The sequence below is a fragment of the Plectropomus leopardus genome, chromosome 6 (assembly GCF_008729295.1).
Source record: "Plectropomus leopardus isolate mb chromosome 6, YSFRI_Pleo_2.0, whole genome shotgun sequence".
Lineage (NCBI taxonomy): Eukaryota > Metazoa > Chordata > Actinopteri > Perciformes > Serranidae > Plectropomus > Plectropomus leopardus.
This window is the reverse complement of record NC_056468.1, coordinates 15,208,879-15,222,870: the sequence shown is the minus strand read 5'-3', so window position 1 is coordinate 15,222,870 and position 13,992 is coordinate 15,208,879. Positions and strand designations below refer to the sequence as shown.

Below are 13,992 nucleotides of genomic sequence, written 5' to 3'. Positions count from 1 at the left end.
GCCAAGAGGCTGGCCAAACTTTTACTTTCACCCTCCCCTGTGCACCATTAATTCCTTCAAATCCACTTCCCTCCCACCATCTTTCAACCTATCCTCTGTCTCTCTCAAGGCTGGGAGATCTGCATGCTCTGCAGCAGATCTGGTTTAACAGTACCACTGTTGTTGCATTGCCATCCCTACATTTCTTTATCCAGCCTTCTGTTTTCCCCTGTTTTCCCTCTCTTCTTGATGTGTAGAGGAGGTGGATAGTGCCCAAGGACAAGGATGAACCAGATTGTTTGCAGAAGCTGTACTTTTTCAAAGAAACTAAATGCTATTTATTTTTAATCGTTCCACCATGTTTCACACCCTATCATTCTGCTGCCTGTCTCCCTGAGGTGACTGGTGCTAGTACTCCTCTACATGTTTGTGTATACAGTACATGTGTGTGTGTTTGAGAACATGTAGGGGTTTTTTTGTATACCAACATGTTTGTGTGCATGTATGGGTGTTGGTAGGTAATGAAGGATTGTAAACTTAAATTTTAGTTTGTATAAGAGTTGTATTATGTAGTCTTTCCAACATGTACATGTAAGTGAGTCATTGTGCTGACAGGAGCATATTGTGCGTCTCAGTGTGTCTCTTTGTCGGTGGGAGGTAGGAAGGATAAGCGGAAAACTAAAACACTCACCAGCTCAACGAAAGACAGCCCTCCGTAGCTGTGGGCCATGATGAAGACATTCTTGGCTGCGGCACTGGAGACAAAGTGGTCCCACACGTACAGCACGTGTTCCTCGGAGGAACCGTTTTCCTGCAACGTAAAAGCTCAAATGTTATACCCATAACAACGAAAAGTGATAAAAATCTTATGAGCTTGAAGGCTGTCAACAAACTAAGTTGCATAATTACAAAGCATTTAACATATGAGTCTATCCAATGAGACTGAAGCATCAATAGAGTCATCAAACTCTTTTAATTTAACGCTACAGCATCAAAACTTGAACCTTAGGGCCAGCTGAAAAGAGAGGTATAAAAGAAAAAAAGTCATGGTGGCCAGAGGGGATTCTATAAAGAGCCACACTTCAGTAGATCAATAAGTCTTGCATATTGCAAATGCCCTAAATGTAAAACTCAATAGGCTGGGTGACGTAACGTTTAAATCTTAATTTGTACCGCGTTGCTGAATCGATGGCCCATCCATACACCAGTAGAGGCATAATGGGAAGACACTAGGGGAAGGTCAAACAAAAAAAAAACAAAAAACAGAGGGGAGATATACACATGCACATACAAAACGGCCCAGGTTTGCACCCACACACAATCGTAAAATTTTCTTGTTCTCATTGGCATGCGCACGGTCATACACGCACACACATGCTGGATTTACGCACACACAACCAGAAGACATGTTTAATTAACCAGAGATGTAAGCGCTTATCCAGGGCTGCAAAGAACAATAGTTAAAGTACAGGCGAGAAAAGGGCATCCATTAATGAACTTGTGACATTGATTTTATACTTTGATTTCCTATCAAACTGTCTGGTTCACAATAGAAATCAACAATACATTCCCACAAGAGGTTGCGCTATACATGGCGCTTTGTCGACTAGAAACACCTGTATCCTTAGATCACAAGACCACACTGTATTTGAGATAGCACAATACCAAATAACGCGTGCACACACGTGCGCACGCACGCACACACACATACACAGGCACACACACACACGTATTCCTTTTAATTAGCATACAGATGTATATAAAAAAGAATACCTCAAAATAAACAAACACACGGCCTACAGAGAATGGAAGCTCATCTGTTAATTGAGTGTCAAAATGTTCCATGTGACTCCAAAACAAATAATTAGTGATATGAGGTAAAGGACAGAGGAGGTGTCTTTAGAGACTCTCGCTGTTAGTTTCCATAAATGTGTTTGCATTTTACAAAGTAAGACAGTATATTATCACAGACAGATAATTACTTCAATGCTCGCTCTCCTAAAGGGGGTAATTGAGGAGATAGTGTAGTACACGAACACATGCTGCAGAAAATGCGGTTTAAACTTTACCTTTAGAAGAAAGCAAAGTAGCCTGTGATTTGATGAGGTGTTTTTCGCTTGCGCATGTCTGTGTGTACAAGTTTGTGTGCAAGTGTGTGTGTGTGCCTCCACTATTTGATGATGTGCTGCTGTGTGTTTTTGTTGCTGTGTTTGTCTAGAGGTAAATTAACCTGTCAGAGTGTTTGTGTTTACTGCTAGATTAGCATGAGGGGGTTGTAGTGTCAGCACCCACCTCCATTCACAGAGTGTGATGCAAGAGCAGGCAACTCCACTCTGCCCTGCCCTTCTGCCATCAATGCTCTGCATGTGCTTGTGTGTGTGTGTGTGTGTGTTACCCTGCGTGCATGGAGGGGCTGGCTGAAGCAGAGTTGTCTGTCTGAAAGGCTGTGACATCAAAGTCCTTTGAAGTCTCCCTCCTCTCTCCTCCGCCATGTCACCCTTCATCTGTGAAGCCCATTTCATTAGCCTGCCTCCCTCCCTCCATCACTCCTTCCCTCTCTCCCGCATTCTTTTCTCCTCCGGTGATGCCACCTGTTCTTCTTCACACACCTCTGTCTCCTGTTTTGTCCACCTACTCCACCGACCCTTAAGTGACAGTACCTGGCATGGAGATATTAGGCAGGATTTGCCACTGTACATAGCACCTTTATATGTGTGTGTGTGTGTGTGTGTGTGTGTGTGTGTGTGTGTGTGTGTGTGTGTGAGTGTGTGTGTGTGTGCCGTTTACTTTATTAATACTTCCAACATTGCTTATGTCCATTGACATGCCAGTGAGTGATAACTAACAAAATTTAGTAAATGTGAAGACAATTTCAATGTCTTTATTTATTTCTATACTATGACTGATGATAATAATTTAGGGACTTAGTTGATGTCTTCATGGTGGCAAATGAGTCTCCCCGTGCTCCTGACTCCATCACCCAACCTCTAACACAACAACACACTTTCTTTGCCTGCGCCCTCAGCGGCAGGCGACAGAGTGACTGACTACCTGGCATGGCAGTGTAGTGAATTATCTAAACAGCATTTGCATATTGTTGCAATTATTTCCTGGGGTTAATTAGCTGCAGTGGAGCACACTGCCCTGCGAGACCGGCTTCCTGTCACCAGCTCTCACACAGTATCTTAGCTTATTTATTTATTTTCCACAGTTTCCCTACTCTGTGTATGTGTGTGTGTCTATGTTGTGTATGCATCTGCCAGCACTGTCAGAATAACATCCCAACTGCACACCTGTTGCCAACATCCTTCAGCCATGACTGTCAAGGGACATGTGAGGGTGTGTGCTGTTTGTGTGTTTACCGAATATATAGGGATCCATACGGTCCCCTCAGAGAGTGTAAAATACGGATCTGTGCCCTAGACAGTCTCAGGACCAGAAAATCTCCAGATGCTGACAGCTAACTATTATCAAAAAGAAATGAAAATGGCAAAGAGAAGTAGAAAAAGGGGACAGAAAAAAGAGAGAAAGAAGGCTACACAAATTATGGAGGCTGTATCCGTCCAATGGATGGAGAAGTTTATGGGCTGAGGCTGACAGGATCTCTCAGCTCTGGACTTGGAATTCATGAGTTCAGGCATGCACACATTTTTAGTTTAGTTTAGTTTCGTTTAGTTTACTTTAGTTTCAAGTGAGGCGAAGTGAAGTGAAGTGAAGTTGCACACAATTAAAAACTGCAATCAAAATGAATAAAAAACAAGAAATGTGTCATGAGAATGCATGAAGCCTGTTGGAGCTGGAGCTGATGTGCTATATGTCAGTAGGCTTGTTGTCCTTTGGATATGGCCAGGTACGTACGTACACACACACACACACACACACACACACACACACACACACACACACAACACACACACACACACACACACACACACACACACACACACACACACACACAAAACCCCAAAAACTACAGTGATTCAACTAACCAAAATGTGGTTTCCGCCAAGTTCCTTGTATCAATCAGCAGAACTCTGATTATGTGTTTATAAATTACATCACCAATAAAACTGCTAGGCAACCTGTTACACGACATTGAGCATGACTATCAGCCCCACTGTAGCCCAAAAAAATGGTTCCAACTGTTACTCCTTTGTTGAAAGTGTTTGCTTTCCAATTGTCTAGTTTCAAGAATTTGTTCAATTTAGCTCTTTCCATTACTTACTCAATAACAACTCACACTCCTTTCCAAAACCACACATAATTGTATGCACGCACACACCAACAGACATGCTCCAGTGCATGCGCACAGATGCAAACTCATGTACACACACACTCTCTTGTTTCTTCAAAACGTTGTCCGGTCCAATACTCGCTCTGTGTTTATTCACTGTAATGAGAAGCAGGGAGACGAGAGTGGAGGAGAGGAGTGTGCTTTAGCCAGAATAACAGCCCCAACGCCAACACAAACCCAGTGTCTGACCAACACAGGAAACAATGAATCTAACAACATCAACACACTCTGACAAACAACCACTTCAGACCTCCCTGCACCTCCCTTCTGCTCCTCCTCCTCATCCAAAACACACAGGTCTTCAGCAAACTTCTGAGGAAGCTGGAATTTCAAGTCGGGAGATGGTGAGCAGAGTGGACCGGAAGGAATCCAGTGGATAAGAGCCATTATACTTTTTACACTCAGAAACTTTTCAGTGGGAGCCAGAAGTGTCAGGACAGTGTCACGGGATCCCTAAACAACTTTATTGGGTTTGGACTCTTTTGCTCGAGCAGTGCTGGTTTCAATCTTGCAAAAATGTCAATACATGGGTTGGAGTGAGATCCGAAGTAAAGTTACAAGCATTACAAACACACATCACATAACAATATTATTTGAGACGTTCTTCCTGCAAAGGACGAGATAGAAACAAAACACTCAAATTACACTGGAGCTTTTCCACACACAAACTTTGACTGGCAGATCTCTCTCAATGTCTCAGTCCCCTCCTGCTCTCAGGCCACACACACTGCCCGAGTCATTATTCTCTTTAATATGTCGTGATCAGCACAGAACAGGACTGTTTTCATTTGGCCTAATGATTAAAAATTAAATAAGCAATGTACATAATTACATGTCAGCAAAGCGGTTATTAGAGTAAGTTAGTTTGTGTTTGTGTGTGAGTGCGTGATTGCGTACAGGTCTCTGCACACGCAATTAAAAAGTGGACCTGAACGACACCTGTTTTCATTGCATTCTAATCAATGTCTGGGACGTGTACTCCTTCGCCATCTCTTTCCCTTTTTTCCTTCCCCTCTCGTCTTTGTTTCTTTCTTTACTCTCTTCTAAGGCCGACAGAGAGCTGAAGTTAGCAAGAAGCTGTCTGAGAGCTGATGGGTCTTGCTAGAGTGGGGGGAAAAGGGAAGGTATGGAGCAAATTAGCAGCAGAGATGGGAAAATAATGACTGTGGCATTGTGGGTAATTAGCAGGTATAGTACCTATGGAGAGTTGGGAATATAATGATGTGAGAAATAGACAGAGAAAAGGGAGAATAGGGTGAGAAACGTGTGCAAGACTAACGGGGGGGGGGGGGGGGGGGGGGGGGGGGCTGTGTGCACGTGTGGAAGAGAGAGAGAGCGAGAGGGAGAAATGAATGTGTAGGTGTGTTATTCGACTTTGCAATGAAGGGATATGCAGTATAAGGAGAGTGGAAGTGGGGGGGGGGCATAGTCGGCGCCAGAGGAAGGAGAAAAACTATAGCGTCCATGTCATCCCACGTGCAGATTAGCGTGCTCAGACTGTATACAATGAAATAGCATGACCTTGGCGGGGGTCAGTCTGCTCTGACAATATTTGCCAGGGCATTGTTTCAAATCAATAACTCATTAACAAAGTACAAAGGAAGTTGCTGTGGGTTTGTGAGATTCTTTATTAGAAAAGAGCGGCTGCAGGCCAGAAAGGTCATCGCTGTGACATCTCGGCTAGCCTCGCGCTGCCGCCCGGATTGTCAGGTGAAATTACTGCGAGCCATTAATTGACATAAGGCAAAGGAGAGCGGGCAGGCAGACAAGGCTGTGTTTGTTCCAGGATGACCCTGAGGTGCCGTGTTTGTGTGTATGTGCGTGCGTGTGTGTGTCTGTGTATGTCTTTATTCGGGTCAGCCTGTATCCACAACAGGGTTGTGTGCAGAGAGAGAAAGAGACGGAGAGCGAGAGAGAGACGAGAGAGAGAGAGAGAGAGGAGAGAGAGAGAGAGAGAGAGAGAGAGAGAGAGAGAGAGAGAGAGAGAGAGAGAGAGAGAGAGAGAGAGAGAGAGAGAGAGAGAGAGAGAGAGAGAGAGAGAGAGAGAGGGACCTCGGTGGGTGGGGAGGTGCGAGGGAGTGCAGGATGGATGTGTTTGATGGTTGACCTGACTAGAAGATTGGGAGCAGGGATCTGAGACCAGCTACACGGGTTCTGCCTTGAGCAAACACACAAACACGCAGGTATGTGTGCCTACACAGATGTTATGTAGTACACCTAACACATATCCAGAAATGCTCATGCACACTAACAAGCACAAAATCTAACAGACTCACACCTAGTTTAAACTTTGAGGAGTCAAACAGTTAAACTAAATTCAAACACAAGCAGATCAGCCTGAAGTTAAAACATGCCACACACCACAGTGTGCTTGTACTGTGGCCTTAAACATGAGAACTTTGTTCATAAAGACAAATACACATGCACACAGGTCAGCGCTTTTTCTCCACCACACTCACACAGAAATACACACTCAAATACAAAGATGGCATCCAGCCAATTTGTTCTCTGCAGCAAGCAGGTGAGCTGCCCTCTAGCCCTGCTTATTGACCTCTCCTCTGACCAAGTTCAGAGGTTAATCAAGTCCCTACCTGTCCTTAGATATGCTGAGCCTTACTTCTTGGCACGACCACAGGTCAAAGGTCAAATAAACCCTGTCTGTATAATTGCTTGTGGGCCACAGACTGGGGCAAAGGGGTGAAGGTGACAAAGAGCAAAAACCAAGTCCCATAGTGAAACACTATAGCACCATGTCAAATACAATTACCAGTGTGTGTGCTTGTGTGTCCATTTCTTAATGTCCATGATCAAGTTTTGTGTATGTGTAATGCATGTGCATGTGCATGTGCATGCACGTTAGTGAATCCTCAAGACGTTTTGTAGTACAGTATGAACATGGGGAAACAGGACATCATCTGCTAAACACGGACAAGGACAAGGATCTCAGCCAGCCTCTGTGGACAGCTGCAGCTGGGAATAATGGGTCTTGGAGAGGCAGGGCTTAAATAATGGATGCTCCTTCCTTTAGGAAACACACTGTGCAATCCACAACAGTCAGATCAGTATGTGACAGCTTTGTCTCCAAGAAGTTGGAGACCAGAATACGCTAGAGTCCTGCACCTGGGCTGAAGACAGAACAAGGTATAATATGCAAAACAAAAACAATAAAATAGTCTTATTTTCTACCCTTAGGAGATGGTCTTACATCGACTCTAACCACAGTGAGGGTAAAAAATGGTTGAACATTAGGGAATCAAACAATGCCTTGAGTGGAAGCATGAGCACACTTAAGAACCCCAATATTTTTCCTCCTTTGTTGTAATATTGTGACAAATGAATAATTGTAGAGAAAAACATGTTATGGAGAAAGCATTCAGCATCCGTTGGTTTCAATCCCACAGATCTCCCATTCTTCAAGCTGAACTGAAGCTGAAAATAGTGTAAGAAATATCTGTTACTTCAAAATGTTACAGGAGTAAGGGTCTCTCTGTCTATCTATCTATCTATCTATCTATCTATCTATCTAGCTCTCCGAACAATGCACAATGTGAATGCTAAAAGGAAAAGCATAAAATACACTTAAAGAGAAAGGGAGAAAAGTATTCTAGTCATTTATAAAAATAAGTGGTGCTTAAAGAAAGGCGAAGCTCTGTTTTTTGTCCCCTTTGCTCTTTTTTTCCCCTTCTTCTTTCCAGGGCCTGCTGGCCTAATCCCAGCCAGCCAGCCTTGGGTGAACTCTTTGGAAGCTTCTTAAGCCCATGAATGTGCCTTTTGTTCCTGCCATTCCTCCGCTTGGCTGACAGAAAATAGCTAACTGGATTACTGCTAAAATTCAGAGTAAAGTGAACTCCCAAACTTCTATATGGCAAAGTGCTAAGAGAGCGCCCCCCCGCCTCTCCCTCCCCACCCCCTCCACTATCCTCATCAGCATCCCTCCGATCAGACTTTCTATTCCTCCATCCCTCCCTCTGTCCTCTCTTCTCTCTCTCCCTCCTCCACCAACATCCCCCCTAAACATGGCCCAGTGGTGTGTGATCTGGAGGAGAGAAGAGGAGGGGGATTAGATAAGGTTGAGAGGTTGCACACTATGAACCCAAGGCTAAAAAGTAAGAATCCTAAAAGCAGTTAAGAGCTTATTAATGTGTGTAAGGAAGCGTATTAATCAACTCAACTCTATCAGGGGGCTAGTGTGTGTGTGTGTGTGTGTGTGTGTGTGTGTGTGTCTGCGTGTGTGTCTGTCTGTCTTTGTAAGTAAATGTAGTACAAAAAGAAAATGTCCAATGTAATTTTATGTGTCTCTTAGGTATAAATAGAGAGCAAGACAGGTGGTAATTCAAGTTTAAGGTATTTTTTGTGTAATGTTGGATTTCAATAAACCACGAGGAGGTAGAGGTATATAGTCAAGTGTGTGTGTTTCTGAATGGCTGTGTGCAGGTGGTCTGGCAGCTCAGCAGGAGTTAGAGTGCGAGGTGTAGTGAAGAAAAAAAGGTTTGTGTGTGTGTGTGTGTGTGTGTGTGTGTGTGTGTGTGTGTGTGTGTGTGTGTGTGTGTGTGCGCGCCCGTGTCTTTGGTGGGTGCTGTTGAAAAAGATGAAAACAGCCCTGCTAAAGAGGTTTGATTTGATCCACCACCCACCCCGACTAACAGAGGAGAAGGAGAGGGATACACACAAACACACACACACTTACACACACAAATGTCAAAACCTCAGTTCTTTTTCCACCTCCTTTACTCTTTTGTCTGTCGGTATGTGAGAGCCTTTGCATATCTGCATGTGTTTATGTGCATACGTGTGTGTGACAGCTTACTCTGGGGGGGGACAGAAGCAGAGGAGTGAGGAGAAAAGCAGTGCAGGATAAGACATGGATGACAGAGGTGGGGTCACACACACTAACATCCTGCTGACTTCAGGGTCAAAGGTCAAAATTCAAGGGGCACTGACACAGAGCCAACCTGCTTACTCATTAATCTTTATCCCGAGTCTTGCAATCCCTGCATCTAAGGACAAGTGTATTTGGCTGGAAAATCTAAACCTTCTACATGACCCCTTCGTTTCTGGTTAATGAGGATAATTTTGTATTGTAGCCTGCTGGTCTGAAAAAACACACATAATTTTTGTTTTTTTTTTTAAAATCCATCTCTGCTTTAAAATGCCACAGTGCAACAGTGAATACTATGCTGGTAAGGACTGATAGATCAATTATCAATGCACTACCTTATAATAAACAGAAAAGTGACTTGGCGTGATGCTGGGCCGATGTGGTATTTGCTTTAGTTACTCATTATGATGTCTGTCTTGACTTTCATGTCATGAAGTTGTGAAAAGCCAAGACAGTATTTCCAAGACACTGCAGACTTGAAAAGCCACACCACGCTGCATACCACCCTTGTCTCAATGCATCTGACCCTGTCCAGCATGCATTATGCAGGCGTGGGGAAAGCAAGCTGGGCCCAATATATCGAGATGTGAATAATATTGCATGCTTCCTCTTAGGATAGAGGAACCTTGGTTGGGACTGTGTTAACGATCTCACACTGCTAATGTTTCTGAGTGTTAAAGATTTAAGACACAGGAAGGCATATATATATATATATATATATATATATATATATATATAGAGAGAGAGAGAGAGAGAGAGAGGAAAAATAGAGGGAATTACATACTTATGAGATATGAGAATCATGCAGGTTATACCTTCAAAATCAAACTTATGATTAGACAGCAGTCCTATCAACTTAACCCTGAAAAAAATGGAGGGTTTCCCACACATTCATTTATTTGTGGCAGTCAACCACAATTAAGACATCTGTTGGCATCTCTTGATTTTATATTTTTGGAGCTGGACCATTCTTTTGGTGCATGTTTGGAATTTTCATACAGTTTGGTATTTAATTGTACTCAAAGCGTAGAGCACACTCTGGGCCCAGACAGAGCAGCAGAATGTCAGCTGCAATAAAAGTTAATCTTAACCATGAATTATGCTGTGTCTATAAGTTTGCTTTCACTCGCCTGCAGCAGCTGCTCTTTTCATCAATCAATCTGATCTGATCAGCTCTAGGGAAAAAAAAAAAAGAACTCATGACAAGCTCTGCCTGTGCTGCATTCACAGACTCTAAAAATCGTCTGAATTTAGAGAGGGGATACAGAATGAAAAAGAAAAAGTAACACAAACACAATATAAACTTGAAAAAAAAAAACAGGAAGTTTGTGGTTGTTTATCTGTTGTTTGTCTGTTTTCTATCCCTCTTTTATCAATTTTTTTATTAAACACTGATCTTTTTTATATGGTCTTAGCGTATGTTTTTTTGTTTTTTTCATTTGTTTTTATGTTTTTGCTGTTTTTATCTTGATGGGGTTTACTTTTTTATTTTGCTCTGTTCTGTATTTTGTAACTGTATTTTGAAAAGCGCTTTACAAATAAGTTTTATTAGTTACTTTTAATAAGCAATTAATTTTAGACATAAATTTATGGTGGAAAACATAACATACACATAACATAAGTGACAGAAGCAAGTTAGTTTGCCTACGTTACTGTAAACAACATGATGGACTGTTTACTGTAAGACCTTCATGTCAGATGGTGTAAAGCAAGTTCTTCAGCTGTACGACGGAGGGAACCATCGCACATGTAAAGAAGTGTGATCGAGTAAGATAGAACTGCGGCTAATTATCCCTTATTAGAGTGTGTGTAAAGGTACTGCCAGGGGGGGTGAGAAAAAAAAAGCCTGCGTTGACAGCTCACACACCGCCTGCTAGTCCCACAGCAGCCCTAACTCTTGTCAGACACCAGAGACTGACGTATTTCACACACACACATACACACCCACGCACACAAACGTACGTGCATTGCTGTGACGCTGCCATCAACCAAAGTAAGACACATATAATCGATGAAGACAGTCTACTCATATGAAACCCTGTGATGGGAAAAAGCCTCGCTCAATGTGCCCTTAATCTTCAAAATCTTGCTGAATGAGAGCTTTTAAGAAAGTTAAAAAAAAATGTCAAACGAGGTGGCAAATTTATGAAACAAAAGACATCTATGAGAAGGACAGCATTGTTTTAATCTCTCATCACTTTGCCCATATTTGTTTCTACAATGGATTTTTGCAAAGGGTCGTTTCCTTTGTGTGACCACGTCAACTGGCCTAGCTAAGTGTATGTGCATATGTGTATGTGTGTGTATGATTAGGGGGTGCACAGCCAGCGTAGCATGATAAGAATGTTGCAGTGTGTTTGCAGAGTGTGTGTTAGGGAGATAATAATCCCAGCGGTCAACAAGAGTGAAGGGCCAGAGCTGCACTGACCAGCCCACCATCTGAGAGAGAAAAACAGAGAGAGGGAAAGAGGGAGAGGAAGAGGGAGAGAGGGAGGTAGCCATGTGGTTAACACTTGCTCACTGAGAGGCGACTGGAGCACGGCCAACCTCTTCACACACAGGCTGACCACACAAGAGCCTCTCTTTCTCCCTCTGCCTCCCATCCTCCCTTCATCCCTTGTTACCTAACATTTCCTTTCCTTACCTCCTCTCCGCTAGCCGCCTCCCACCTTCCTCCTCCCCGCACCTTTTTGCCACTTTTGTCTCTTCCGAACTTGCCCAAATTCCTCCCTACCATTTTCTCACATATGTCTCTTCTCCTACATCCTCCCACGACCCTACACTGTCACTCCGTCCACCTCCCCCATCGTGACTGCTTTTGATGAACATCCATCCTTCTGTCCCTCCGCTCCGGCTCTCTGAACACTTCCTTCCTGCCTTCCTTTTCTGTCTCTCCTCCCTCTGTCCATCCCTCCCTCCTTCTCAGACTTACTCGTATGGGGATTCGTTCAGTCTCGGTCTCCTTCTGTGGGTTACGGTACTTTTCATAGAATTCTCGCTTCTTTTTGCCCTCTTTATCGTCTTTGCGTTCCCTCTTTTCAGCGGGTTCGTCTGTGGGTTCAGTAGGAGAGGGCAGGGGAGAGGACATGGCGGGCTTCTCCACCTCCAGGTAGTTCTCATTGGGGTTGAGCACCATCACACCGTAGCCCTCCTGAAACAGATCAGAATCATGAATATGTGAATTAGATCCATGGCATCGGCATCATATGCATCAGATGCTGCTCATATTACGTCTTAAGCATGATATTTGACTTCTCTACATCTATGTTGAATAATATCACAAACTGTAGTAATGTAGATCTTCTTTCAGTATGTAAAAAAAGGGGTTTATAATGCAAATAAAACATACAAATAACCAAGTTTAGAAGACAAAAGGCATAAAAAAATAGCTGCAAAATCTCTTTGGGGAAGAGGACTTTATAGCTACACTACATCAATGAATTAAATGTGCATGTCTATAGAAAATTTATATTAAACCAGCACCAAGGGAGACTGTATTTTTTTCTTTTTAATTCTCGAAAAAAAAAACCTTTTTTAATAACTTTAAAAAGAGCATGCCTATATAAACTTATTTAAAACTAAAACGGAATGTTAACAGAACAGTTTTTGCTGGGTTTTTTTTTTTTAGTTGTTTGATTTTTTTCTTTAACTTTCAAAAAAAGATGGTATTCACTTTGTCAAACCTTCTACGGAGGTTTATATATAACTCTGAATAAAAATCTCTGCTGAGATCAGAAACATTCCTGTGCAGTCTATGTCTGCTAGAGGCTCCTGGTGTTTAGGAAAGACCACTGCGCTGATATCTATGAGCAAATAACACCGTAGCAACACGCTGATCGTGAGATGACTGGGGCAATGACGCAAATCCAGACTGAAAGAAATGGCAGCGAAAGAGACAGAGGAGAGAGTGTCACCGCAGGGACAAGCCTGAGAAGTAACTGGGGGATTGGAATTCAGCGCCGGTGGTTTCAGTCGGTGAGTAGCATTTAGTGACTCCAAAGGCCATGTGTCACTTAATATCAAACCCAATCGATCCTACCATCACTCAACAAAAGAGTTAGCCGTAACTGCATACCTATCTGTGTGTGTGCATGTTATTGTGTGTGCAGGACTTCAAACTTCTACAGACAGCCCAACAGATAAAAGTCTGGTATTTTTTAAAAAGCTGAGAACGTTTTCACAGGAAAATAATATTTGAATTAATATTATTAATAACCAGTGTGCTCCCTCAAATGCCAAAGGAGTGTTAAAAAGAGAAAAATGTGAGAAAAAATAAACTCAAGTGGTTATAATGAGAAAGAACGATAGAAAGGAAACGTATTGTGGAGAAAAGGAAGTTTTCTTGTAGCCTTTGGTGACTTCTTCAACTTTGAAGCCATTTTAATTAACTGTGTTTATTGTCCCAAGCACTCTGAAACTAAAGCAGGAAATGGATGGATTCCTGTTTCACTTCGGTTGTGCTTTTCACACACAACCCCCATTGTGATACACACTCACACACAAATACACACACACACACACACACACACAGCAAGACTCAAGTTATGGGTACATGCCTGTGCAAACACACACACACAAACAAAAGACACACACTAAGGAGTATGAAAGACATCAGTGCTGACAAAAAGACCTTTAGGAGATGTGAGAGGGAGTTAAGGGAAGGCAGCATCTTCCTCTGCAAATCGCCATCACACACACTGTCTTCTCCAGGCGGCACGTCTCCTCTTCCTTAATAAGTGTTAACACAATGTGCTTGTCTTCCGTTGACGCAGCATGAGTGTGTGTCCCTCCTGTGCCCATCGACATCAAACCTGTCACACACCCCTTCCCTTAGCACCTG

General features: G+C 42.9%; 1 protein-coding gene across 3 annotated transcripts in view; it reads right to left on the bottom strand.

Annotated features, from left to right (window-relative positions):
* The window catches only part of fam172a (family with sequence similarity 172 member A), a 188,648-nt gene that overhangs the window by 107,822 nt on the left and 66,834 nt on the right, over positions 1-13,992 (bottom strand). For all 3 annotated transcript variants that reach the window (XM_042488204.1, XM_042488202.1, XM_042488203.1), the window contains exons 7-8: positions 12,085-12,303; positions 671-790 (exon numbers count right to left, since the gene is read on the bottom strand). In XM_042488204.1, the coding sequence (XP_042344138.1) occupies positions 671-790; positions 12,085-12,303 (339 nt within the window). The remainder of the gene's footprint in view (positions 1-670; positions 791-12,084; positions 12,304-13,992) is intronic.